This window comes from Pogoniulus pusillus, chromosome 21, assembly GCF_015220805.1.
Source record: "Pogoniulus pusillus isolate bPogPus1 chromosome 21, bPogPus1.pri, whole genome shotgun sequence".
Classification (NCBI taxonomy): domain Eukaryota; kingdom Metazoa; phylum Chordata; class Aves; order Piciformes; family Lybiidae; genus Pogoniulus; species Pogoniulus pusillus.
Window position 1 is genome coordinate 20,805,096 of NC_087284.1, and position 24,601 is coordinate 20,829,696.

General features: G+C 44.1%; 1 protein-coding gene across 1 annotated transcript in view; it reads left to right on the forward strand.

Annotated features, from left to right (window-relative positions):
* The first annotated feature begins 2,357 nt into the window (after window positions 1-2,357).
* RETREG1 (reticulophagy regulator 1) overlaps window positions 2,358-24,601 on the forward strand; it is a 55,587-nt gene continuing 33,343 nt past the window's right edge. The window contains exons 1-3 of the mRNA XM_064161194.1: window positions 2,358-2,665; window positions 11,282-11,388; window positions 14,001-14,031. Coding sequence (XP_064017264.1) covers window positions 2,397-2,665; window positions 11,282-11,388; window positions 14,001-14,031 — 407 coding nt within the window. The 5' untranslated portion in view covers window positions 2,358-2,396. The remainder of the gene's footprint in view (window positions 2,666-11,281; window positions 11,389-14,000; window positions 14,032-24,601) is intronic.

The window sequence follows — 24,601 nt, forward strand, 5'->3', positions numbered from 1 at the left end:
AGCAAAGCTTCCATCTTAAGCCTGACACTGGCCAGTTATTTAGTAGTGCAGATGACAGAACATGTTATATACTTTCAAATACGTTTCTTGGATAGATAAGATGCAGATGGAAAGCACCAACTCCTGCAGGTTCCTTTATAGTGGCAGGAATAGCTCCCAGCACTGTAAAAACAATTTATTTCCATTTTTAAAGAATGATTTTTGGAGACTGTTGCTTGGCTGTGGGATATACATGAAGAGGTGGAGTCTCACTGGCAGTCTTATCTAAGTGAAACCGAATAAATGCCTAGGTTACAGTGGCGCTGAGTTAGGGCTGAATATACTACACTGGTGTTCTAACAAGGACCTTCATGCTTTGTGCTGTAAAGTTGCTTAATTTGTATAAACAATTCATGCCTTGCTAGGGACTATACCCTTGAGGAGGAGCCAAAAAAATGATGATTCCTGCAAATATCCATCAAAAAAAGGGCTGTAAGATACTAAATACATCAAGAGTTAAAGAAACGAGAACTTGTCAATGTAAGAAACTTTCATCAGCACTGTGAAGACCTGTTCCTCATGAGTGAACGTCATTCATTATAGTACTAGAATCACAGAATCATAAAATCATAGAATCAACCAGGTTGGAAGAGACCTCCAAGCTCATCCAGTCCAACCTAGCACCCAGCCCTAGCCAGTCAACCAGACCATGGCACTAAGTGCCTCAGCCAGGCTTTGCTTGAACACCTCCAGGGATGGTGACTCCACCACCTCCCTGGGCAGCCCATTCCAATGCCAATCACTCTCTCTGCCAACAACTTCCTCCTAACATCCAGCCTAGACTTCCCCCGGCACAACTTGAGACTGTGTCCCCTTGCTCTGTTGCTGGTTGTCACACACTCCCTTGAGCTGTGAAACCCCTTGTCTTGAGGGCCACCCCTCTCAGAGCATCAGTTGTTTTTCAGATGTCCTTGCTTTAACTGAAGGAGAGGAAGCTGTAAACCAATCAAGAACTATAACAGTAGTAGTTACCATGGTGTGCTAGTTTGAGCCTAGCTACAATGTTTTGGTGAGAACTAGATTACAGGCTGTGAAAGGAAAACAATGGTGATGTCTGCTTCACTCATAGGCTTGCTGAGATGTATAAGAACAAGAAATAAAAACATAGGTAACCACTCTTCTCTTTTGCTGCTGGTGAGCTTGGAGCTGCATCTCTCTTCTAACTTCACCCTCCATTTCTTTAATTAATCCACTTTGCTTCCTAACCCCCTGGCCAAACCTCCATTCTTCCTTGGGACTGGGGTAAGGTTGAGAGGGGTAGGGGGAAGGTGAAGGGGTGGTTGAAAGCCCCTCCTGGGGACTCAGGTTTCTGGGAGGGCTGTTGTGTTTCTGTATTACCTTGTCTATTTCTGTCTATAACTGTATATACTGTAAATCTCTGCTTGTATATTGTGCCAGCTGTAAATATAAGCTGCATTCGTATTTGCAGAGATGGCTGAGTCTAGTCTGGGTGAATTCTACAGACGAGGGGCACGGGTAAAACCCAAACCATCACACATGGGTACACTAACGAGGCTCGTGTACATGTGTGAAACTCTCTCAACAGGTAGGCCTAGCTCTGTGTAGCTCCACCTAGCTCCCGGCTCTTCACAAATCTGAGACATAAAATACCTCTGTTCTGTGGGTCCATTGGCTCTTGCAGGCCAGGGAAAGCATCCCACTGTTTGGGATGTCAGCATCCTTCATTTCCCAAATCGAGGCGGCAACTTGCTGCCCAGCCTTCCTCGGGAGGGAGGCAAAACCCTCCGCGCCTCCACCCTGTCACTTATGCAACCTGGCTGAACCCCGATGGTCCCTCCACTCACCTCGAGGCACGGGCAGCCATGCTCTAACCCACCGGCAGTGCCACCTCACCGCCTGCCATTCCTAAACTGTACAGACTGGGCAGCAACGATGGGCGTGGGTCAGAGGTGTGAGAGGGAAGCGGCGGCAGGCACAGCCGCGGACGAGGGAAGGAGATGGCGCCGCACACGCGCGCCGCCCCGCGCCGCCTGCCGCGCACCCGCGCGCCGCCCCGCGCCGCCTGCCGCGCACACGCGCGCCGCCCCGCACCGCCCCGCGCCGCCTGCCGCGCACACGCGCGCCGCCCCGCACCGCCCCGCGCCGCCTGCCGCGCACACGCGCGCCGCCCCGCGCCGCCTGCCGCGCACACGCGCACCGCCGCCCCGCGCCGCCTGCTGCCCGGAGCGGGTGCGCGGCTCGGTGTGACGTCAGCGCCGCCGGTTGGTGGGTGGGGCGTCTGCGCTCCGGACCGCGCCCCCAGTGCTGCCCAACAGGGCCGCGCCTCTGCCCCACCTCCTGCCAGCCCGGCCCGGCCCGGCCCGCCCCGGCGGCAGCTGGGTGGCCGTCACTGAGCGATGGCGAGTGCGGCGTCCGCGCAGCCCCGCGAGTCGCAGCTGGAGGCCGCCGGGGAGCGTGGCGGAGGCCGGGAGCGACCGGAGGCCCTCGAGGAACAGGGCGCGGCGGCGGCCGAGGATGCAGAGTCGGCGGAGGTGTCATGCGGAGCCGCGGTGGCGCTGTTGGGGGAGACAGGGCTGGCGATGGGCTGCTGCATCGCGGCGGCGCTGAGCTGGGAGCGGCCCCTCCACAGCCTGGGCGGCTTCGTCTGCGCAAACCTGTTTTTCTGGTGAGCGAGCTTGGCCGGGGCGGGGGGTCGGGACCACCTTCCCCGCGGGAGAAGGAAGCCCCTGCCCAGCCTGCCGCCGCCCCGCCGGGCGACAGGAGTCTATTCCTGCCCGCGCTTCGCTCGTCCTCCGGGAAGAGTATTTACTCTGTTCCCGTCCCCTTCCCATCCCTGTCGCCCAACCACCCTTTAAGACCACCTGACCCGCTTCCTCATCATGCACCTGTTCGGTCTCATCTTCTGCCCCCGACAGCCGCTCCAGGGCAGGGTACGGCCCATACCTTGTGTGCATCTGCTTTATCAGGTTCTTCGTCCTCTGTGTCTGCATTCGGCCCCTCCTCCCCTTATTTCCCCCGCAATAGCAAAGAGCCTCAGATCCAAGCTGACCGGCGCGGCTGCAGCACGACTCTCTGAGAAGTTGCATTTCTCGCAGATGAAATGAGCAAAGGGCCTGCGGTTCTGTGCAGGGCTTTGAAACCTCGTGAAATCAGGCCTTGAGCCCGTAGTTAGCGCTGCGCAGCTGCTGAGGGCTATTCCTTCAGAGTTCGAGTTGGGTTTGGGAGCTTTTCCATTTGTTTTGCCTGCTTAGTGGAAGCTTTGTGGAATGAGGACAGCAGGAATGTTAGAGAAGTGTTCCAGTTTGGTACTCTTTTTTCCACTGAAGTTTTGCTAGTCAAGAGTTTTGTTGGATGAGCCCCAGAAATTAAGGTAGAGATACATTCGTGGTTGTGTTTACAAATGCTGTTCTATTTATTTCTATGGAGAAGACTTTGTCTTTCTATTGGAACTTCTTCAGGACTTTGCCTTGGTCTTAGGTTTTGGCGGTGCCTGCGTATTTCATATTCTAATCTGAAATGTTGCTGTGTGCCTGGTTGCCCATGTGGAGTGATTTATCAATTAGGACGCTGTCTAATAATGCTGTTGAGACTCTAAGACTGATTTGTGTGTGTCTAGAACTACCTTTCCTCTTAAGAGAATGAGAGGCAAACAAGTGATGAAGTCGATTAATTGCAAATTCCACTATAATCCGAAATTGTGGTGTTTAAACATGAGTTGCAGGTCCTGAAAGGAGAACTTATTGCATCTTTGTGGTACACAAGAAAATGTCTTTGTGCAAAGATTTTAAGAACAATTTTATCCTCTTTAATCCCAGGAACAGTGTATGTGATGTCTAATTTATGTTGACTTTTATCATCTAGTTGACTGGCTAGGGCTGGGTGCTAGGTTGGACTGGATGATCTTGAAGGTCTCTTCCAACCTGGTTGATTCTGTGATTCTATGTGAAAAACAGTGAAGATGGGTTTTTCACTCTGTAGGTGACCAAAGGCACTTCTGAATCTATCTTGCTTTTGAGTAAATTAGAAATATACATGATTTTGCCCTGGTTTTCTGCTTACTTCAAAGATTGTCTCTTTTTTTCAGCAATTTGGAAGAGTCATAATGTTTTATGTTTCATTGCAACCCAACTGATACCATTTTTGAGGCTAAGGTTTAACAGAGTAGATTCCTGTGCTTTAAGGAATAGCAGGTGATGGGAAATCCATTTGCTATTCTTTTGTCCAGCTTTGATCATAGGTATATTGCATGTGTTATATAATGGCTGTAGGAAATTTCTTTTGGTAGTCTTTCTTGCACCTAGCTTAATGGCTAATGTTTGAAGTTCATAAAGCAGTAGGTTGGAAGAGACTTCAAGGATCATCAGGTCCAGCCTTTCTTTGAGAAGCACAGTCTAGACAAGATGGCCTGGTACCCTGTTCATCTGTAAGAAAGGATTGGATGAGACACTTGGTGCCATGGTCTAGTTGACTGCCTAGGGCTGGGGGATAGGTTGGACAGGATGATCTTGGAGGTCTCTTCCAACCTGGTCGATTCTATGATTCTATATGTTAAAGGTGTACAATGCTGGGGATTCCACCACTTCCCTGGGGAAGTTATTCCAATGGCTGATTGTATTTGTGCAAAATTCTCCTTATGTCTCAGTTGGAAATTCCTCAGGAGTAACTTTTCCCAGAATGTAAGTGATTTTATCAAAAATTACAATTCACTCTACTTTCTTACTGTCAAGATGAATCAGAATGGCAAAAGTTAGGACAAGGGGAGGGGGAGGATAACCTTCCTTGATCTGCTTGCCACACTTTTCTTGATGGGTCCCTGAATATCGTTTGCCTTCTTGGCAGTTAGGGCACACAGTGCTGCCTCACGGTCACCTGGTTGTCCATCACACCTCCCAGGTATCTTTCCATAGAGTTGCTTCCAGCAGCTCAGCCTCCAACTTGTGCTCATCTATAGGGTTATTCTTCCTTGGGTGAAGTTCTTACCCATGGTGAGCTTCATAAGGTTACTTTCTGCCCAAGTCTGTCCAGCCCTCTGGTGTGTCAGCCAACCTCCTCCCCCACCCTGGTTTTGTGTCATCAGCAAACTTGCTGAGTGTATGCTCTATCCCTTTATCCAGGTCTTTGATTTAATACATGGGACAGGGGCCACTACTAATCCCTTGGGAACACCACTTGTTACAGACCTCCAGCTAGATTCTGTGCCATTGACCACAAACCTCTCAGCTTTCTCTATGAGCAAGTTCACGGTTCTTAAGACTGCCTATGAGGAGAGATGGCTTGTATTGCTTGTGTGTGTCAGGGAGATCTGAGAGGTAGAGACAAGCTAGTAGGTACATTGGAGCAGGTGTGATGGCCAGTAAAGTTCTGTGCTGTGAGAGTGCAGAACGTCAGGAAAGGTGTTAGCAGCCCTGTGTATGAAATCTGACACTTTGAAAATGAAACAGTTGTTTAAATATAGTTTCAGATTTCCCTGCTTTGGTGTTGGTGTTGTGGGTGTTTGCAGCGTGATGCTGCTTCTCCTTTTCTTATTTGAGACTGTGGCAGTTTGGCCCTGGCTAGGGGCCACATGCCCACCAAAGCTGCTCTGTCACTCCCCTTCTTAGAGGAGCAGGGGAGAGGGAAGAGATAACCAAAGGCCCATGAATCAGATTGGACGTGAGGACGAAGTTCTTCACCATGAGAGTGGTGAGAGCCTGGAATGGGTTGCCCAGGGAGGTGGAGTGGTTGAGGTCCCATCCCTGGAGGTGTTTAAGGCCAGGCTGGATGAGGCTCTGGCCAGCCTGATCTAGGGTAGGGTGTCTCTGCCCATGGCAGTGGGGTTGGAACCCTGACTGCTCAATGATTCTATGAATCAAGACAGAAGCAATTTAATAGAGTGAAAAGCAAAAGCTAAGGATGCATGTGGAAGCAAGAGTAAACAAAGGTATTATTCTCTGCTTCCCATTAGCAGATGCTATCCACTGACTTCCTGGGAAGCAGGGCTTCAGTATGCATAGTGATTGCTCCAGAGGATGAAAGTCATCAGCAAATGCCCCCCACACATCCTTCTTTCACTTAGCTTTTGTATCTGAGCTGATGTCATATGGTATGGAATGCCCTTCTGGTCAGTTTGGGTCAGCTAGCCTGGCTGTGTCCCTTCCCAAGATCTTGCTCATATTTCAACCTAGCTGTTGGGGGAAAGAAAATATTGGAAAAGCACAACCATTGGTGTGTGGCTCAGCAGTGGCCAAAATACTCGTGTGTTATCAACACCCAGCCACAGCACTGCAAAACACAGCCCTGCAAAAGATGCTCTGCTGAGAATTAACCCAATACAGAGATCCACCTAGTCAGCCTGGTTCGTGGTGACTCAGCTGTTGTAGGTGTTTATAATTCTATATATGTGTTGTTACAGTTAGGTCGTTATTTTCTGTTTCAAGTGTTTGAGAAAAGGGGCTGTAAGTTTCTGCATGCTGTCAACATTGACGAAGGTACCACTGGAAATGTAGTCCTTGAGGAACTGCTCCATCAAGCAGGAGGTCTTGGTGAACTTGGCATCCTGAACTGTAGCAATTCCACTGCTTACGAAATGTTCTTTGAGTCTTGGTCTTGCTGGTATTAGGTGGTCATCTTGTGCTAGTGATGTTATACCTAGAATGCTGGTGTGGTGGTTAGTATTTTGTCAGTGCTGCCTTGAGGTTGCAAGGTTGGTGCTTGTTTTCCCCCAGCAGTGTGTGTGGTCCCTTCTTTAAGGGTGATTCACTTAGTCCTTGTACAAGAATCATGTGGCTTTTGTCCATCCAAGCAGCATCCAACTCCTCATTATCAGAATGCCATCGGATGCCATTAGTATGAAATTCAGAGAGACTCTGTATGGTTGTACTGTCTAAATTCATTTTATTATTTCACTTTAAAAGCCTTGGGTTTTTTGTGAGTCCATTTACTGAAAGTGCAAGGTGCAATATATAAAATGGTTTACTCCCTATTTAATTCAGGTATGCAGTAATTCAGCTGTTTCAGAATACCTTATTTTTCTCCCTCTGAGACATATGCTCTCTCTCCACACTCAAATCTTAGAGCATACCAAGCAGGATTAACACCAAAAGAATTATTTCTGCCCAATTTTAAATTCTTAGGGAGAAAGTATTTGGTTCAAAATACTTATTGAGTTTAGAATATATGTGGGAAATCTGTCATTGGTGGTGGACAGGAGGGAGATTGACAAACTGCATTAAGTGAGAATTGGAATAAAACATAACTAAAAATTCATGAAAGGATATTGTAATTTTGAGTCCAGTTTGTAGTATATTTGCCTTCAGGTCACTGTCTTAAATTTGTTGTGTCTCCCCAAGTCAGGAAAACACATCTATATGTTACTTGTACAGAGTATTTTTCTTCTTGCAGCAGCCAGATCCTACATGCAGTTTTGAATTTAGCCAATTTCAATATTCAGCTACCTTTGTTACAGAAAATCTTATACCTATTTTTTTTAATTGTTTTGGAATTACATTCCCCAAATCCAACGAATCAGAATAACACACAAGCAAAGAGTGTAATGCAGATTGTAATCTTGCCTCAAGCTCTAGTAAGAGTACTACAGTAGTAGTACAATAGGTTATGTATATATTTCTGTCATAATTTACAATACATTAATTATAATAAGAGAAAAAACATTATGACATAGGCAGTTTTTAAATTCACTGTGCATTAATAAATGTCTTACATGGTTGCTAATTCCTTCTAGTCTGTTGTCTTAATTTGCTAACTTTAACCAAGGTTTTGTAACTTACTAGTGTTGTGGTTATTTTCTTACACACTACATTTTTGTGTGGCCTGCAAGCTTAAAAAGATGTTTGTGGTTTTCATTTGGGTTTTATTTTTCTTTCTTAGAAGGTGAAATTTCAGAATTTGCTTTTTCAAGCAAAGGTAAAATTCTGAGGAGAACAGAAGTTAATGGTATAGTTTTAATCTACTTGATTTCATTTGGTCAGATTTAAGCTTATGGTCACTTTTCCAGTATAAATTGTCAGAACTTTTGAAGGCTTTTGGAGGTAGAAAAGTGGAACAGAAAATTAAAGTCATTATCTCAACAGCTTTTTCGTGACGCTTTGCATAATAGTTTTGACTGAGATATTGGTTTACAGGAATGAAAATTGGCATTGTTTAAGAGCCAGACAGTGTTACATAAAAATCTGGACAGTTTACAGGGTTTTTCAAATAGTAGGATGAAAACGGGCTCAATTAGAAAAGAAATCAAATGTGATAGTTGAGAAACTGAGGGAAAGCAAGCATTACTGAACAATTAGGACCAAATCCAGGATGAGGGCTTTGCAGAAGATGGAAATCCTGAACAAAGGAGAATGGACAAATGGCAGCGTGGCTTGGATTTACTGTGCTAAAAATTACAGATTGTGTCTGAAGCAGTTATCTCGAGAGAAATGGTTATTTCTTCATGTGTTAACTCAAAATAATGTGGCCTTTCAAACAGTAAGTAGAATTTTGAGAACAATGGATGGTTTAGGGGGATATGCTATGCACCATGGTGGATGTTACAGGACTAATGAGAGCATTAAAGAAAAGAAGATTGAGGGCAACATGGTAGAGGTGTTTTGTTTAACATCAAACTGCTGCTACTGTATGAGAAAATGGGATTAAGATTTCTGTACTGTGCCAGAGTGCTGGTTAATTAAGGTCATCTGGGGCTGTTTCTGAGGGGGAAGGGAAAAAAAGAAAGGAAGCCAGGTTGAGTGTTATGTGTTCAAAATAATTGTAGCTTCCATGGAACTATCATCCCTTGTTTTCACTGACATAACAGTGACTTTGATGTCATGGTAGACTTAGAAGGTTTATAGTTTAGGTAATTTAAACTTCCACTTCCTCATTTTTTTTGTTTTGTATACCTGTCTGAATGCAACACGTGGTAGTAAATCCAATCCAGAAGCCACAGGTACTGAAATGTGACTCTAACTTCTTCATTCCCCAAGAGCTTTACTTGCAGATAATTTTGCAATGCAACATTTTATTATCAACTGGTTTTGTGTATCTTTCAGACATGCAGATGGAATTAAATACCATGTAAATACAATTCTACCAAATTCTGTTCTCTAAATAGATTCTGCAAAGAAGTCATGCATAACTTTTTCTGCCTTCAGTATCTATCTGCATTTTTTTGTACAGGGATAGGAGAGGGTTTTTGCACAGTGATTCTTGTGTAAGTATCTATACTTTGGCTCAGAGCAGGATGCACTGAAAGGAAAAACAGGAGAAACACTGGGTTATTGAGTTCTGGATTTAGAAATTGTGGAATACTTAAACGTTTGGAATTTATAGATAAATGCATTTTTATGTTTACAGAAGGTTAATATGAAAATCATTTACATCTAAGAGCAATTCACACAGAAGTTGCAAATTCACACATTTGTCACGTAAGCTGCCCTGTTAAATGCTAAGTCATTCTGTAACATGCAGTTCTAGGAGGCTCAGGGGTGACCTTATTGCTGTCTACAACTACCTGAAGGGAGGCTGTAGCCAGGTGGGGTTGGTCTCTTCTGCCAGGCAACCACCAATAGAACAAGGGGGCACAGTCTCAAGTTGTGCCAGGGGAGGTCTAGGCTGGATGTTAGGAGGAAGTTGTTGTCAGATAGAGTGATTGGCATTGGAATGGGCTGCCCAGGGAGGTGGTGGAGTCACCGTCCCTGGAGCTGTTGAAGAGAAGACTGGATGAGGCACTTAGTGCCATGGTCTGGTTGAGTGGCTAGGGCTGGGTGCTAGGTTGGACTGGCTGATCTTGGAGGTCTCTTCCAACCTGGTAGATTCTCTGATTCATATCTCACTAAATACTGCAGAATTTCAGGAGGAAATAAATCATGTCAATGTCTCTAGTAATGTTTTTTACTTCCACACCACTTGAAGGAAAAAATCAGACTATTCAAACTTCTGTTTATTGCTTAAAAAGAGAGCATAAAAGTTAGTTGAGTAAGCATAGCTATTGATTCTTCTACTAAACAGCAGTATTTCTGGGCAGTATATTACAACGTCAGTGATGTCATTCTGGAGTCTTTCAGTTTTGTCAGATATATATGCATGTTAGAAATACTTAAGCAAACTATTTCATAAAAAGGAGGGAAAATTCCCAATAATAAGCACAAATACCACTGAAACTTTTTGTTAGTCTGGTTGCTATGCATCATCTTACTAATTCCTACAAGAATTTTGAATCCTGTCACTGTTAGCATAACAAGTGGTTTTCACATCCCAGCATGTTGGACTAACTAACCTTTTTGTAAGCTTATGATAAACATATGCCAAAAATCAACAAGGGGTGACCTTAGCAGCTTTGAGCCAGTAAAGGCTTCAAGAACGTAATTCTCTCTGACATATGGCTTGCAAAGAGCTTTTGTAATCTGCACTGCTGGAGCACCTGAGGGCTGACACACTGACTGTGAAGGAGTCACAGTCCGTGAGTAACCTCCCTCGTCCTACTGGCCACACTGTTCCTGATGCAGACCAGGATGCCATTGGCTCTCTTGGCCACCTGGGCACACTGCTGCCTCATCTTCAGCCTACTATCCGCCAGTACCCCCGGGTCCCTTTCTTCCTGGCTGCTCTCAGCCACTCTGTCCCCAGCCTGTAGTGCTGCTTGGGGTTGTTGTGGCCAAAGTGCAGAACCCTGCCCTTGGCCTTGTTAAATCTCATCCCACTGGCCTCTGCCCACCCATCCAGCCTGTCCAGGTCCCTCTGCAGGGCTCTCCTACCTTCCAACAGCTCCACAGCTGCTCCTAGCTTGGTGTCATCTGCAAACTTACTGATGCTGGACTCAATCCCCTCGTCCAGATCATCAGTGGAGATATTGAACAGGACTGGGCCCAGCACTGATCCTTGGGGCACACCACTAGTGACTGGCTATGCGTATAAAGATACTGTGTGAACATGACCCCTATAGGAAGCACAAAAAAATGTGTAACCTTTTTTGTATGCATTGTGCCAATAAAATTTGTGCTAATAAACCCATAATTATTCTGCAAAGTATCATTTCCTATGAAATACATATTTTTCTATACTTTGTGCTTTAATACAATATGGACAACACCTACTGCAGGCTCAATGTATGTTTAATAATTGCATCTTTAAATGAGACTCTCAAAGTTTGCTTCCTATGGAAGGGTTGTGAGGAAAACCTAAATTTCATCAACACAATATCCATCTATTTTTCCCCCTCTTTATTTTCAGTACTAATAGCAGCATGGTTTACATATGCTTCCAGAAAATCTGATATTCAACCTTCTTTTAATTCTTCACATTCTAGGTTTGTTGCACTGACCCCTTGGAGAGTGTATCATCTAACTTCTCTCATCATACTTGGAGTGCTAATTCTTCAGATAATAAAGGATTTGGTATTCTCAAGAATAAAAGGTAAGGCAGTAGGCTGATACTGTTCCTTGCTTAAACATCTGCATTTCAGAGTAGGTTGGTTCATTACTAAACCTACTTTGATATTATGGTTATTGTAAAAGCATTAGCTCATTTCAGAGAGAATGTATCTATGATGATGTATTAACATCTTCAGTAAAGTTTTGCTGTGTTTTATAGGAAGGACATTAAGAGATTCATTCTAGTATGAGTGTAATTCGTATCAGTACTCAGTCATTCTTGTTCCTTAACTGCTAAGTATTTTCAAAGTATGAAGTTTTCTTTACTGCTAAGTATTTTCTAAAGTATAAACTTTTCTTAAACATTCATACTTCTGACATTAATAACATAATTGTTGGGAAGTTTGGGAGACCAAATAGAGATTAGCCAACTTTATAAATAGACTGAGAAATTACCTCTTTTAGCACAACTGTAATAAGAATAAGCAGTATTTTTTTTTTCAATGTTTTGTATGTTTAGTTTTCAGTTTGTGTAAAGACTTAGGTCAATATACCCAGGTTTTAAAGGCATTTGTTTGTTGGCTTGGCCTGTGTTTTGTTGTTTGGTTTATTGTTTGTTTTTTTCTTTATTGCTGTCCAGTACTTCATTACTATCTTGAAAATTCTTTAGCAAAGTGCTTATCATCAGCCTATAATTCTCAGGAAGATTTTATTTAAAGTGTCTTACTTGCCTTTTGTTTGATGTTGAATCCCCATGCAAAGTATTTGAAAAGTCACCTGAACACGCTACAGTAGGTGTCACAGAAGCAAAGTATTCCTCTTTGATGTAATGCCCTGTAATTTGTGACTACCAAAACGTATTATTCACTGGGTACAACTTTTTCTGAAGTATGTTTATTGTCATTACCTCCTTTGGAATTTTCATTACCATTTTGCATCTTGCCCTGAGTATTACAAGCTCAGAGACCAACTTAAAAAGCTTCTCATCATTTGATTTTTAGGCTCTGTGTCATATAAATCACCACTTTTGTTGAATACTTGACAAATTGGGAGGTGGTGATTTACATAAATTCTCTTTTAGATGTAAGTAGTAATATATTTTTATATGGACCAAATCCAAGGTACACCAATATTGACTGAATGTGATGGTTTGGGTCTTACCCACCCCCCCTAGACTCAGACACCCAGACTAGACTCAGCAGCTGGAAATTAAAGAATGAAGTTTATATTTACAGTTTAGCACAATACACAAGCAGAGATTTACAATATCTACAGAAATACACAAGTTAAAAGGTAATACAGAAACACAACAGCCCTCCCAGAAACCTGAGTCCCCAGGGGGGGCTCCCAACCACCCTTCCACCTCCCTTCCACCCCTCTACCTTACCCCAGACTTTGCCTTACGTTCAAGGTGAGTTGGAGAATCAGCCAGGGGAGTTAGGAAGCAGACAGATTAGTTAGAGGGCAGGTTGGAGAGAGGGGAAGCATCCAAAACCAGAGAGCAACTCTGTTATCTATGTGTTCTTGTTTTTATACAAAAACACAGCCTGTAATCTAATTCCTCTCAATAAAATATCCCAGCTAGGCTCAAACTAGCACAGTGAACTAAGGCAGTAAGAATGCCCTCCTGTCTTCATTTGTCCGGAGAAGGGCGACGAAGCTGGTGAAAGGCCTGGAACACAAACCCTATGAGGAGAGGCTGAGGGAGCTGGGGGTGTGCAGCCTGCAGAAGAGGAGGCTCAGGGCAGAGCTCATTGCTGCCTGAAGGGAGGCTGTAGCCTGGTGGGGGTTGGTCTCTTCTCCCAGGCTACTAGCCACAGAACAAGGGGACACAGTCTCAAGTTGTGCTGGGGGAAGTATAGGCTGGATGTTAGGAGGAAGTTGTTGGCAGAGAGAGTGATTGGCATTGGAATGGGCTGCCCAGGGAGGTGGCAGAGTTGCCATCCCTGGAGGTGTTCAAGAAAAGCCTGGCTGAGGCACTTAGTGCTATGGTCTGGTTGACTGGCTAGGGCTGGGTGCTAGGTTGGACTGGATGATCTTGGAGGTCTCTTCCAACCTGGTTGACTCTATGATTCTGTGATTCTATGTATTTCACTCCCATTGCTTGCAATTATTAATCATTCGCCACAGAGGTAGGACTAGGAAGAACTGTTTTCCCCACCTTACAGAATGATTATTTTACTACAGTTAACTTTTTAAATGTTACTCTTGCCTTTGATGGCAATGCAGAGTACACAGACTTCAATAACAGTCAGATTCTTGAAGTAGTACTGCAGAAGTCTTGTGGTAGTGACTTGAAATTAATGAAGTCCCACTCAAAACCTTGCCAGTGTCTGTACTTTGAGCCAACCACTAGATGGCAAGACTATTACATGAGGAATGTAGAAAGTGTCTGTGAGTTTGTATATGTAGAGTACAAGTTGTGTTGTAAGATACTGATCTGTTCCATTTACATTTTCAATTCATATGTTCCATATACAGAAAACAATTCAATAACTGCCACTCCAATTAATATACCCTTCCTGTTTTGACTGATACACAGACTTTTTCAGTAATTTTGTTCCAAATTTGAACATTCCTTATGAATAAAGAAAACTAACAATGTTGCTTCTGTTATAACACATTATATTTCATCTTATCTTCCTACAATTTCAGGTGCACAGCTTTGGAGGACCATCACTGGCAAGTAGGTATATTACTTTTTAATACATTGGCTATTTAATATTTTCTCATGCATAGGAATAGGAAAATAGTCTATTTTCCCTCTAATTAAAAGAGAACTGAAGTGTTTTGATCTTAGCATCTATTCTATGTCTTATTACTTCTTGTTCTTTAATTTCTAATACTTTTTCTTATGGTGGGATTATCCTGCTTTGTGTTTTCTGGCAAAATAGGGTTATTAAGTTATTTAGGGAAAAGACTATCTTGGTTAAGGAGGTAACTTTTAGAACAGCGTTATGCCAGTGCTGTCTACAAGTAGGTAACCTTGCTGGAGTTTCCCTGTATCTCTGTAATAGCCACCAGTGTAGTTTATCAAACTAGATATATTCAGAAAGTGACAAATTATCTGAACAGGCTCATTTCCTGCCTTATCCTTCTGTTCTGTAATTCTGGTTTTGAAAATCAATGAGTTACTATCACACTATGATGTTTCATAAGTGTGGGCACAGCTTTATGATGATTTTAAATAGTGAGATGCTATGCTTTATACTATTATTTTTGCAAGTAAAGCCTGCGGTAGTTGGAAGGTGAGTGACTGATGATCACTGTTCTGCAACTCACCTTTTTTTCAAATTCATGTGCATTGTGCATCACTTCTGCTATATGTACCTTAAAGCATCAGAGACTGAAGCCCTTCAATAAAGATGGTGTTAATTCGTTGCACTTTTGATCTTTGTTGTGCAGTTCTGACTAGTTAAACATAGCCTCACTTCCTCATTGCTGTAACTGAAAAGGATGCTAGTTGTCTCCCATATAAAATGTGTTTGTGTAAGAGACCTGTGCTTTCATTTCTAATGAAGTAATTTAGTATTATTTTAAGATGAAAATTTTCAAACTGAAGCAAGAGGAGATCTCATCCTGAAGCACTGTCAGCGAGCCAGGATCTTATGGTACATTCTGTTTCTGAATCTGCTTACATTTCTAAGGTAGTTCTCTATTGATACGCTTCCTTTTCAAAAATAGATCACAAATGTTAAAGGAGCACTGTAGAAGATCACTCAGTAAACAGCTTTTCTTTATAAAGTTGTTTTGTTTTCTTCCTATTCTAGCAAGTTTCTTTGAAACCTGATATTTTTCTATTCAGTGACTGAATAGTAGCTATATTCAAACGTGCACAGGAATTGTGGTACACCTTTGTGATGGTTTGGGGGTTACCCCGCCCCTCCCACACTTTTGTATTTGCCCCAGCTAACTCAGACGGCCTCTGGGAATATAGATGAAGCAATTTATTTACAGCTAGCAGAATTTACAAGCAGCTATTTACAATATATACAGTTATATACAATTATATACAGAAATATACAAAGGATAAACAATACAAAAGCACAACTCCCCTCCCAGAAACCTAAGTCCCCAGGAGGGGCTCTCAAACCACCCCAACACCTCCCCCCGGCCCTCTCAACCTTACCCCAGTTCTCAGGAAGAAAAGAGGTGCGGCCAAGAGGTTAGGGAGCAGGGTTAGTAGGAGCAGGGTTAATGAGATGTGACCAGGTCCAAGGCAAAAGCAAGAGTGAGAAACAAAATGGAGAAAAAGTCTTTCTTCTTCCCAGAGTTCTCAGCGTGACTGTGAGAGAAGTAGACACAATTGTTTTTCATTTCACTGCCCGTTATCTAGTTCTGTTACCAAAACATTCCAGCTTGCTTCAAACTAGCACAATCCACCCCTGTCTACTTCGCTCAGAGTATCGCTGAGAATTATCCAATCTAATCTAAACCAATATTTACACTAAAACAATATATACAAGTTCAGTTCACACTTCAATCAGATGTAGGTGATTCAAAAGCTCAGAACAGGGACTCCCAGATGATGTTGGGTTCGTGCTCACGTACTGTAGATTTTTCTCAGTGTTGGGCGCCGATGTTACCTAGAACAGAAAACTCCTAACAGCTTGAATTTAAACTCTCTCAGCTAAGGTTAGATTTCTCTGTGGAATACACTGGATTTCACCATTCTCCTGCATTACCCAGTATGTATGACCAGGACCTTCAGCAGATACCACCCCTCGGACAGGTTTCCCTTCGCCCGAAGGAGAAAATACCCAAACAGTTTTCCCTAACAGATTCTTCTCATGTATAACAGGAACTTTATCACCGTCTACTGTTTGAACCAAATCTGATTGTGCAGGTCCTGCTCTGTTTACTGAACCTCTACTATTTACCAACCAGGTAGCTTCTGCTAAATGCTTGTCCCAGTTTTTCAGAGTTCCACCCCCCATGGCTTTTAGGGTGGTTTTCAGCAAACCATTGTAGCGTTCAATCTTCCCTGAAGCTGGTGCATAGTAGGGTATGTGATAGATCCATTCAATACCATGCTCTTTGGCCCAGCTTTTCACAAGATTATTCTTGAAGTGAGTACCATTGTCTGACTCGATTCTCTCTGGAGTTCCATGTCTCCACAAGATCTGTCTCTCCAAACCAACAATGGTGTTACGTGCAGTAGCATGTGGAACTGGATAGGTTTCCAACCATCCAGTGCTGGCTTCTACCATCGTTAGCACATACTGCTTGCCAGAACGAGATCTAGGTAAAGTGATGTAGTCAATCTGCCAGGCTTCACCATACTTGTACTTTGACCATCTATCACCATACCATAAGGGTTTAATTCGCTTAGCCTGCTTAATAGCAGCACAAATGTCACAGTCATAGATGACTTGGGTGATAGCGTCCATGGACAAGTCAATTGACCTATCACGAGCCCATCGGTATGTTCCATCTCTGCCTTGATGTCCAGATGAGTCATGGGCCCACCGAGCTAAGAACAGCTCACCTCGGTGTTTCCAATCAAGGTCAATGTCAAGATCAGAGTTGGTATCAACTTGAGAAATCTTAGCAGCTTGGTCTGCCTTCTGGTTATGTTGATGTTCCTCAGTGGCTCTGCTCTTAGGCATGTGTGCATCTACGTGCCGCACCTTCACTGGAATTTTCTCCAGCCGTGCATCAATGTCCTGCCATAGATCAGCACACCAAATAGGCTTTCCTTTCCTCTGCCAACCATTCTTCTTCCAGTCCTTTAGCCAACCCCATAGAGCATTGGCTACCATCCACGAGTCGGTGTAGAGGTAAAGGATAGGCCAATTCTCACGTTCAGCCACATCAAGAGCAAGTTGAACAGCTTTTACCTCAGCGAACTGACTGGATTCTCCTTCGCCATCTTTCGTTTCGGTAACTCTCCTGGTTGGACTCCAAACTGCTGACTTCCATATTCGCTTGTTCCCAACAAGACGACAGGAACCGTCTGTGAACAAAGCATAGTTCTTTTCCTGATCAGAGAGATCACCATAGGGAGGAGCTTCCTCAGCACGAGTTATTTTCTCCTCTGGAGGTTTGGAACAGTCTGTGCCTTCCGGCCAGTTGGTGATCACCTCTACCAGACCAGGTCGGTCAAGATTACCCATTCGCGCTCGTTGGGTTATCAAAGCCATCCATTTAGACCAGGTTGCATCTGTGGCATGATGTGGTGATGAACCTTTGCCTTTGAACATCCAGTTAAGAACTGGCAGTCTAGGAGCTAAAAGCAATTGTGACTCAGTTCCAATCACTTCAGAAGCTGCTTTCACTCCCTCATAGGCTGCTAGAATCTCTTTCTCAGTTGCAGTGTAATTTGTCTCTGAACCTCTGTAACAACGTCCCCAGAAACCAAGTGGACGACCACGTGTCTCATTTGGAGCTCTCTGCCAAAGACTCCAAGTTGGACCATTGTCACTGGCAGCCGTGTACAGAATGTTTTTAATGTCCGGACCAGATCTCACAGGTCCTAAGCCCACTGCATGGACTACTTCTCGTTTGATCTGATCAAAGGCTGCTTGTTGTTCAGGTCCCCACTCGAAATTGTTTCTCTTACGAGTCACATCATGCAGAGGTTTGACAATCTGACTGAAACCGGGAATGTGTAGTCTCCAAAATCCCACCACACCAAGAAAAGAAAGTGTGTCCTTCTTACTGGTGGGAACTGCCATGGTAGAGACTTTGTTGATCACATCCTGAGGAATGTAACGGCGACCATCCTGCCACCGCACTCCCAGAAACTGAATTTCTTTGGCAGGTCCTTTGACCTTGTCTCTCTTAATGGCAAAACCTGCTTGCAACAGAATGTCAATGATTTTGTTACCTTTCTCGAAGACTTCCTTAGCAGTTTGGCCCCACACAATGATGTCGTCGATGTACTGGATGTGCTCTGGAGCTTTACCTTTCTCCAGTGCATTGTGAATGACTGAGTGACAGATGGTTGAGCTGTGTTTCCACCCCTGAGGCAAACGATTGAACTGGTACTGGATTCCTCTCCAGGTGAATGCAAACTGAGGCCTGCACTCCTTTGCTATGGGAATAGAGAAGAAAGCATTAGCAATGTCTATGGTTGCATACCATTTAGCCTCCTTCGATTCCAGCTCGTACTGGAGTTCCAGCATGTCCGGCACAGCTGCACTCATGGGTGGCGTCACCTCGTTGAGGGCACGAAAGTCAACTGTCAGTCTCCAGTCGCCCGTAGGTTTACGCACAGGCCAGATGGGACTGTTGAAAGGTGAATGAGCTTTCTCGATGACAGCCTGACTCTCCAATTGACGAATCAGCTGATGAATGGGCAACAAAGAGTCACGGTTAGTTCTGTACTGCCTATGATGAACAGTTTGAGTTGCAATTGGCACTTCCAGGTCCTCTATGTCATGATGTCCCACAACTGCAGATTCATCAGAAAGTTCAGGTCTAATAGACAATTTCAATTTATCATCCTCAATCTCTACAGATGCTATTCCAAAAGCCCATTTATGACCCTTAGGATCTTTGAAACAACCTTGTCTCAAAAAGTCAATTCCCAGAATGCAAGGCGCATCAGGACCAGTTACAATAGTATGTGTCTTCCACTCTTTACCAGTTAAACTGATCTCAGCCTGTATCTTAGTTAACTCTTGAGATCCACCTGTGATTCCAAAGATAGAAATGGACTCTGTCCCTTTACAATTGGATGGCAATAAAGTACACTGAGCACCTGTGTCAACTAAAGCCCTGTATTTCCGAACTCTTGAACTGCCAGGCCACCTAATGAATACATTCCAATAGATTCGGTTCTCTCCACTATCCCTTTCCTCCTCCTGGCTGGAGGCAGGGCACCCCTAATGCTGAACATGGCATGTGGGGTGTACACAATGATTGGTGTTGTTGTGAGAGAAATTGCAACTGTTGGAACAATTGCAGTTGCTCTCGGGAGCTGAAGAAGTGACAGCTACTTTCCTGGCATTGCTGCCTCTGTTTCTGCCACTCTGCAGATCCCTGACTCTCTTTGAAAGAGCTGAAGTAGGTTTACCATCCCATTTGTTCATGTTCTCCCCGTATGTGTCACGCAGAAGTATCCACAGTGACGCACGTGATTGCTGCTGTCTGGGTGGAATTTGTCTCCTCCTAGGCTGGAATTGCCTTACAGGAGGTGGGCGTCTGTTCCTGACTGCAGAAACATGCACCCATTCAGATGATGCAGGAATGGTATCCTTTACCAGATTGGAAATTGAGGTTGTAAGGTCCTCCTTCAGTTCTTTCATGGTATTCTTAATCTCTGTGGTCATAGTTTGTATGGCAGAGACTAAACCAGAATGTGACAAGCTATCCTCTATCTGCCTGAGCTGGTCAGTGAATTCACCAACAGTGAAAGATCTTCCATTATCACTCCTTGCTAGAAACTTACTGGCCAAGATGTTAGCATAGGATGAAGGAGCAAGCTTAATAAGCTTCTTCATGAGACCTGTTCCCAAAGGAATATCATCAGGCTCATGAGTGCCATGATCTCCATAAAGCACTTCCTTCACAGCAAACTCCTTCAGAAGCTTAATTCCCTGCTCAACGGTGTTCCACTTCTTGGCAGCCCATGGCAAATCATCTCGGGAAGGATATCTCATAGCCACAGCCAACAGAAGGCGTGTCCACAAGCTAACCCTACCAAGAGGACTTGCCAGGTGTTTGTCCACTCCACTCTCCTTAGTGAGTGGTCCTAGCTGCTTGGCAGACTTGTCTCCTACCTGCAGGGCATTAGCACCAATGCCACGGCATCTCACTAGCCAGCTTAGGATTGGCTCACCTGATTCTCTTGTGTATTCCTTCCTAACTTCCCTGACCTCTCTGAGTGGATCCTTGGAGCCTTGGATGTCATCTTCCTCCTCTTCCTCCTGTTGTTCTGGTGGTGCCGGGCCTAACACAATCTTCCTCATAGCATTCCTAAACTCATGGGAACCATCCTCTCTCCTGGCAGCTAACCTCACAGCACTCCTCTCACTTGAGTATTGTTGTCTCAGCACATCTACAAGGTCTCGCAGACTAACTGCCTCCTCTTCCTCCTCTTGCTGCTGACCACCAGACGTCCCCTGTCTTACATCCTCCTGCGAACCACTCTTTGTTTTAGCTTTTGCCTTAGCAGGTGCCAGAAGGGCCTGAGCAGCAACAGACTTGGATGTGTCTGCTGGAGGATTTGAATCTTTAGGAGTCTGACTCAAAGGGTTTGAATCCTTAGGGGTCTGACTTGGAGCATTTGAATTATTGGAGGTCTGACTTGGAGCATTTGTATCCTTAGGGGTCTGACCTGGAGCTTGTGAGTTCAAATCTGCCTTGCTTTTAACAGGAGTATTTTGGTTCTGGTCTGCTGGCTGGGGGTTTGAATTGGCTGAGCTGGTGTCATTAGGATTTGGACTGACTGGGCTAGTGTTACCAGCATTAGCATTAGCATTAGTGGGATTGTTTGCCTGTCCTCCTGGGATGCCTGCCAACCCTGACGTGTTTTGATTGTTGCAAGGAACATTCTGATTTTGGGTATTTGCCTGTGCTCCTGAGGCTCCTGCTAAACTCTGCGGCTTGTTTTGGTTATCCTTATCATTGTTTACGTTATTGGCAGGAACACTGGCTGTGTTCCCAGCACTTGGAGAAGGAGGGGCAGAGGCTGGCAAGGGGGAAGCCGATGACTGTGTTCCCTTGTTTTGCTGTGAAAGAGACTGCTTCTGAGACACAGAATTTTTCCTAGCTCTTACAGAAACTGGTTTTGAATTTTTCACAAATAATGCCAAAATTAATATGAAATTTAAAACTACAAGAGCCAGTATAATGCCCAGCAACCATGCCATGCTCTGTTTCGAGTAGCAATCCTTGCAGGGATTTGGCATTTCAGTTTGGGGCTGGATGACCCTCATGAGAGCAGTAGATAAAGCAGACTCTCGATTGATTGTAACATTATTGACAAAAACTCTTGTAATATCACTAGTAATATTCTCAGTGACACTAAAACCAGCATAACCAAGAATAAAATCACCCCAGCTCCAGAACATGTTTGAAAGCTTAACTTTAGCCTTCTTAAAAACTACATGAAGTAAGAAATAACCAATTTGATCTTTGATCCAGTTGTACACAAAAAACCAGAAAACAGGCCACACAGCAATCCCCACCAAGTACAATAGCTGCTTGATTAGCTTCATCTTAATTCCCAGAGCTAATTTCCACTCACTGAAATCTCTAGCCCCACGTTGGGAAAGCCAATTAAAAATGTGATGGTTTGGGGGTTACCCCGCCCCTCCCACACTTTTGTATTTGCCCCAGCTAACTCAGACGGCCTCTGGGAATATAGATGAAGCAATTTATTTACAGCTAGCAGAATTTACAAGCAGCTATTTACAATATATACAGTTATATACAATTATATACAGAAATATACAAAGGATAAACAATACAAAAGCACAACTCCCCTCCCAGAAACCTAAGTCCCCAGGAGGGGCTCTCAAACCACCCCAACACCTCCCCCCGGCCCTCTCAACCTTACCCCAGTTCTCAGGAAGAAAAGAGGTGCGGCCAAGAGGTTAGGGAGCAGGGTTAGTAGGAGCAGGGTTAATGAGATGTGACCAGGTCCAAGGCAAAAGCAAGAGTGAGAAACAAAATGGAGAAAAAGTCTTTCTTCTTCCCAGAGTTCTCAGCGTGACTGTGAGAGAAGTAGACACAATTGTTTTTCATTTCACTGCCCGTTATCTAGTTCTGTTACCAAAACATTCCAGCTTGCTTCAAACTAGCACAACCTTAATTGCTTGAGTAATTATACTTAGAGATCAAATTAATACTATCATAGAATGGCTTTGAGTTGAAAGAGACCTTGAAGTCCATCTAGTTCCAACTCTCCTGCCATGGGCAGGGACACCTCCTACTAGATTCAGTTATACAAAACCTCACCCGTCCTGGTCTTAAGCAGTTCTAGGAATAAGGCATCCACAGCTTCTCTGGGCAACCTGTTCCAGTGTCTTATCACCCTCATAGTAAAGAACTAAAGAATTTCTTCCTAATGTCTAATCAAAGTCTACCCTGCTCTAGTTTGAAACCATTGCCCCTTAACACGTGCCTTTATAGAGTCCCTCTCCAGCTTTCCTGTAGGCCCCCTTCAGGTACTGAAGGACAGCTATAAGGTTTTTCCCAGAGCCTTCTGTCATGGATTAAGTTGAACCTGATGCTGTTATTCATACCATGCTGCACTCATGCCAGCTTCAAAAATGAAAGTGCTAATTGGAGCAAAGTATTATGGGGCTTGAAGTTCAGATTGCAACATGGGAAGCTTCCTGTTCTGGTTGCTGCTCCTGGGTTCTGGGTTCTTGTTCTTGGGTGTGGTCTCTGAAGGTATGGTGGTGGAATGGGTGGAAGTTGGGTAGTGCTGGTTTGGGTTTTCTGTCTTAGGCTGTTTGTTTTTTCTCTGCATTTCACTATTAGCTTATTTGCTGCTTCTGCAAATAGGCCAACCAGCAACAGAACAAGGGGACACAGTCTCAAGTTGTGCCGGGGGAGGTCTAGGCTGGATGTTAGGAGGAAGTTGTTGCCAGAGAGAGTGATTGGCATTGGAATGGGCTGCCCAGGGAGGTGGTGGAGTCACCATCCCTGGAGGTGTTCAAGAAAAGCCTGGATGGGGCACGTAGTGCCATGGTCTGGTTGATTGGCCAGGGCTAGGTGCTAGGTTGGACTGGGTCATCTTGGGGGTCTCTTCCAACCTGGTTGATTCTATGATTCTATGACCATACATTACATTTTAACTGCTGCCTAGTCCAGGAGCAGCCTGTCTACTTACACAAGCTGTTGGGGATATTTGTCTGCTTCTGCAGCTTGGTCTTCTTGCAAATGTAACATTCCTGGTTTTTACCTCTGTATTATAATTAGGTGACTTGCATGAATCACTTATTACTAATGCCTAAACCAGCAGAATCTCATGGAAGCAAGTGCCATACAGGTCAGAAGTAGAAGAGCGTGTTTCTGATGAGCGCATAGTTTTGAACAGAGCAACTGACCTCAAATTGCTCATCAGGAAAGAAGTTCACCAAGCTGACCTTTAAAAATGGCAGAGTAAATTTAAGTGGAAAGATTAATGTTAAAGTGGTCATGTGTCCTATTCCCTATGCACGTGTAACATTCACCGTGGGTATTTTTATTCTATTCTTACCACTTTCCATTTTAACAGTTGAACAACTGTGAGAGATAACTTGCAATCCTGAAGTCATTTGACTTGTCATCTTAATGGGTATTTATAAACGATAACATTCAAGGAGCCCCCAGTGTTACTTTAAATAGAGGGACTGCTTTTAGGATTAGGAAAAAAAACTGGGCTGTGTCATTCTGGGATTGCTTTTCTTAAACACAAGACGAGCCAAAGTCGATACAAAACCCCACATAAAAACAGGCAGCAAGCTTAACTACGTTTTGTATTTTCACATCACTAAAGTCTGCTTGAAAAAGCAAATTGTATTACTGAGACCAAACACAAAACCATGAGAAAGGTTGTTTTCTCCTGAAAGTACAAATAGCTTTTTCCCTTTTAGTGTTGGCCTATGTTATCCATTTCCTGTACAGAGAATTGTAGGGTTTTGTTCTTTTGAGAATAGGGTTTGTTCCACACTGAGAAGTTACTGAACCAAATATCTAAATCTGCCATAGGTACGTTTGTCAGAGATAACTGTCTCCCAGTGTTCATAATTGCTTCTCCCAGTTGTTGCTAGTCACAGATTTCTTTTTTTTGCTGCCACACAGCATCATGGTCTAGTTGAATGGACAGGGCTGGGTGCTAGGTTGGACTGGATGAGCTTGGAGGTCTCTTCCAAACTGGTTGATTCTGTGATTTTATGATAAATCTGGGAATGCACTGCCCAGGGAGGTGGTGGAGTCACTGTCCCTGGAGGTGTTCAAGAAAAGACTGGATGAGGCACTTAGTGCCGTGGTCTGGTTGACTGGATAGGACTGGGGGATAGGTTGGGCTGGATGATCTTGGAGGTCTCTTCCAACCTGATTGATTCTATGATTATATGGTATACATGATGTACAGAAATCACAAAATCACAGAATTTCTTAGATTGGAAAAGACCTTCAAGCTCATCAAGTCTAATCATTCATTTCACACTGACAAGTGCCTGACTAAACCAAATCCCTCAGCACAACATCTAATCACTATGAATTGCTATGGTTGGAGAGAACCACCAGGCTCATCCAGTCCAACCTTCATCCCAGCATCCTTAATGGATGGTTCTGGGGCCAGTTGTCCTGAATGA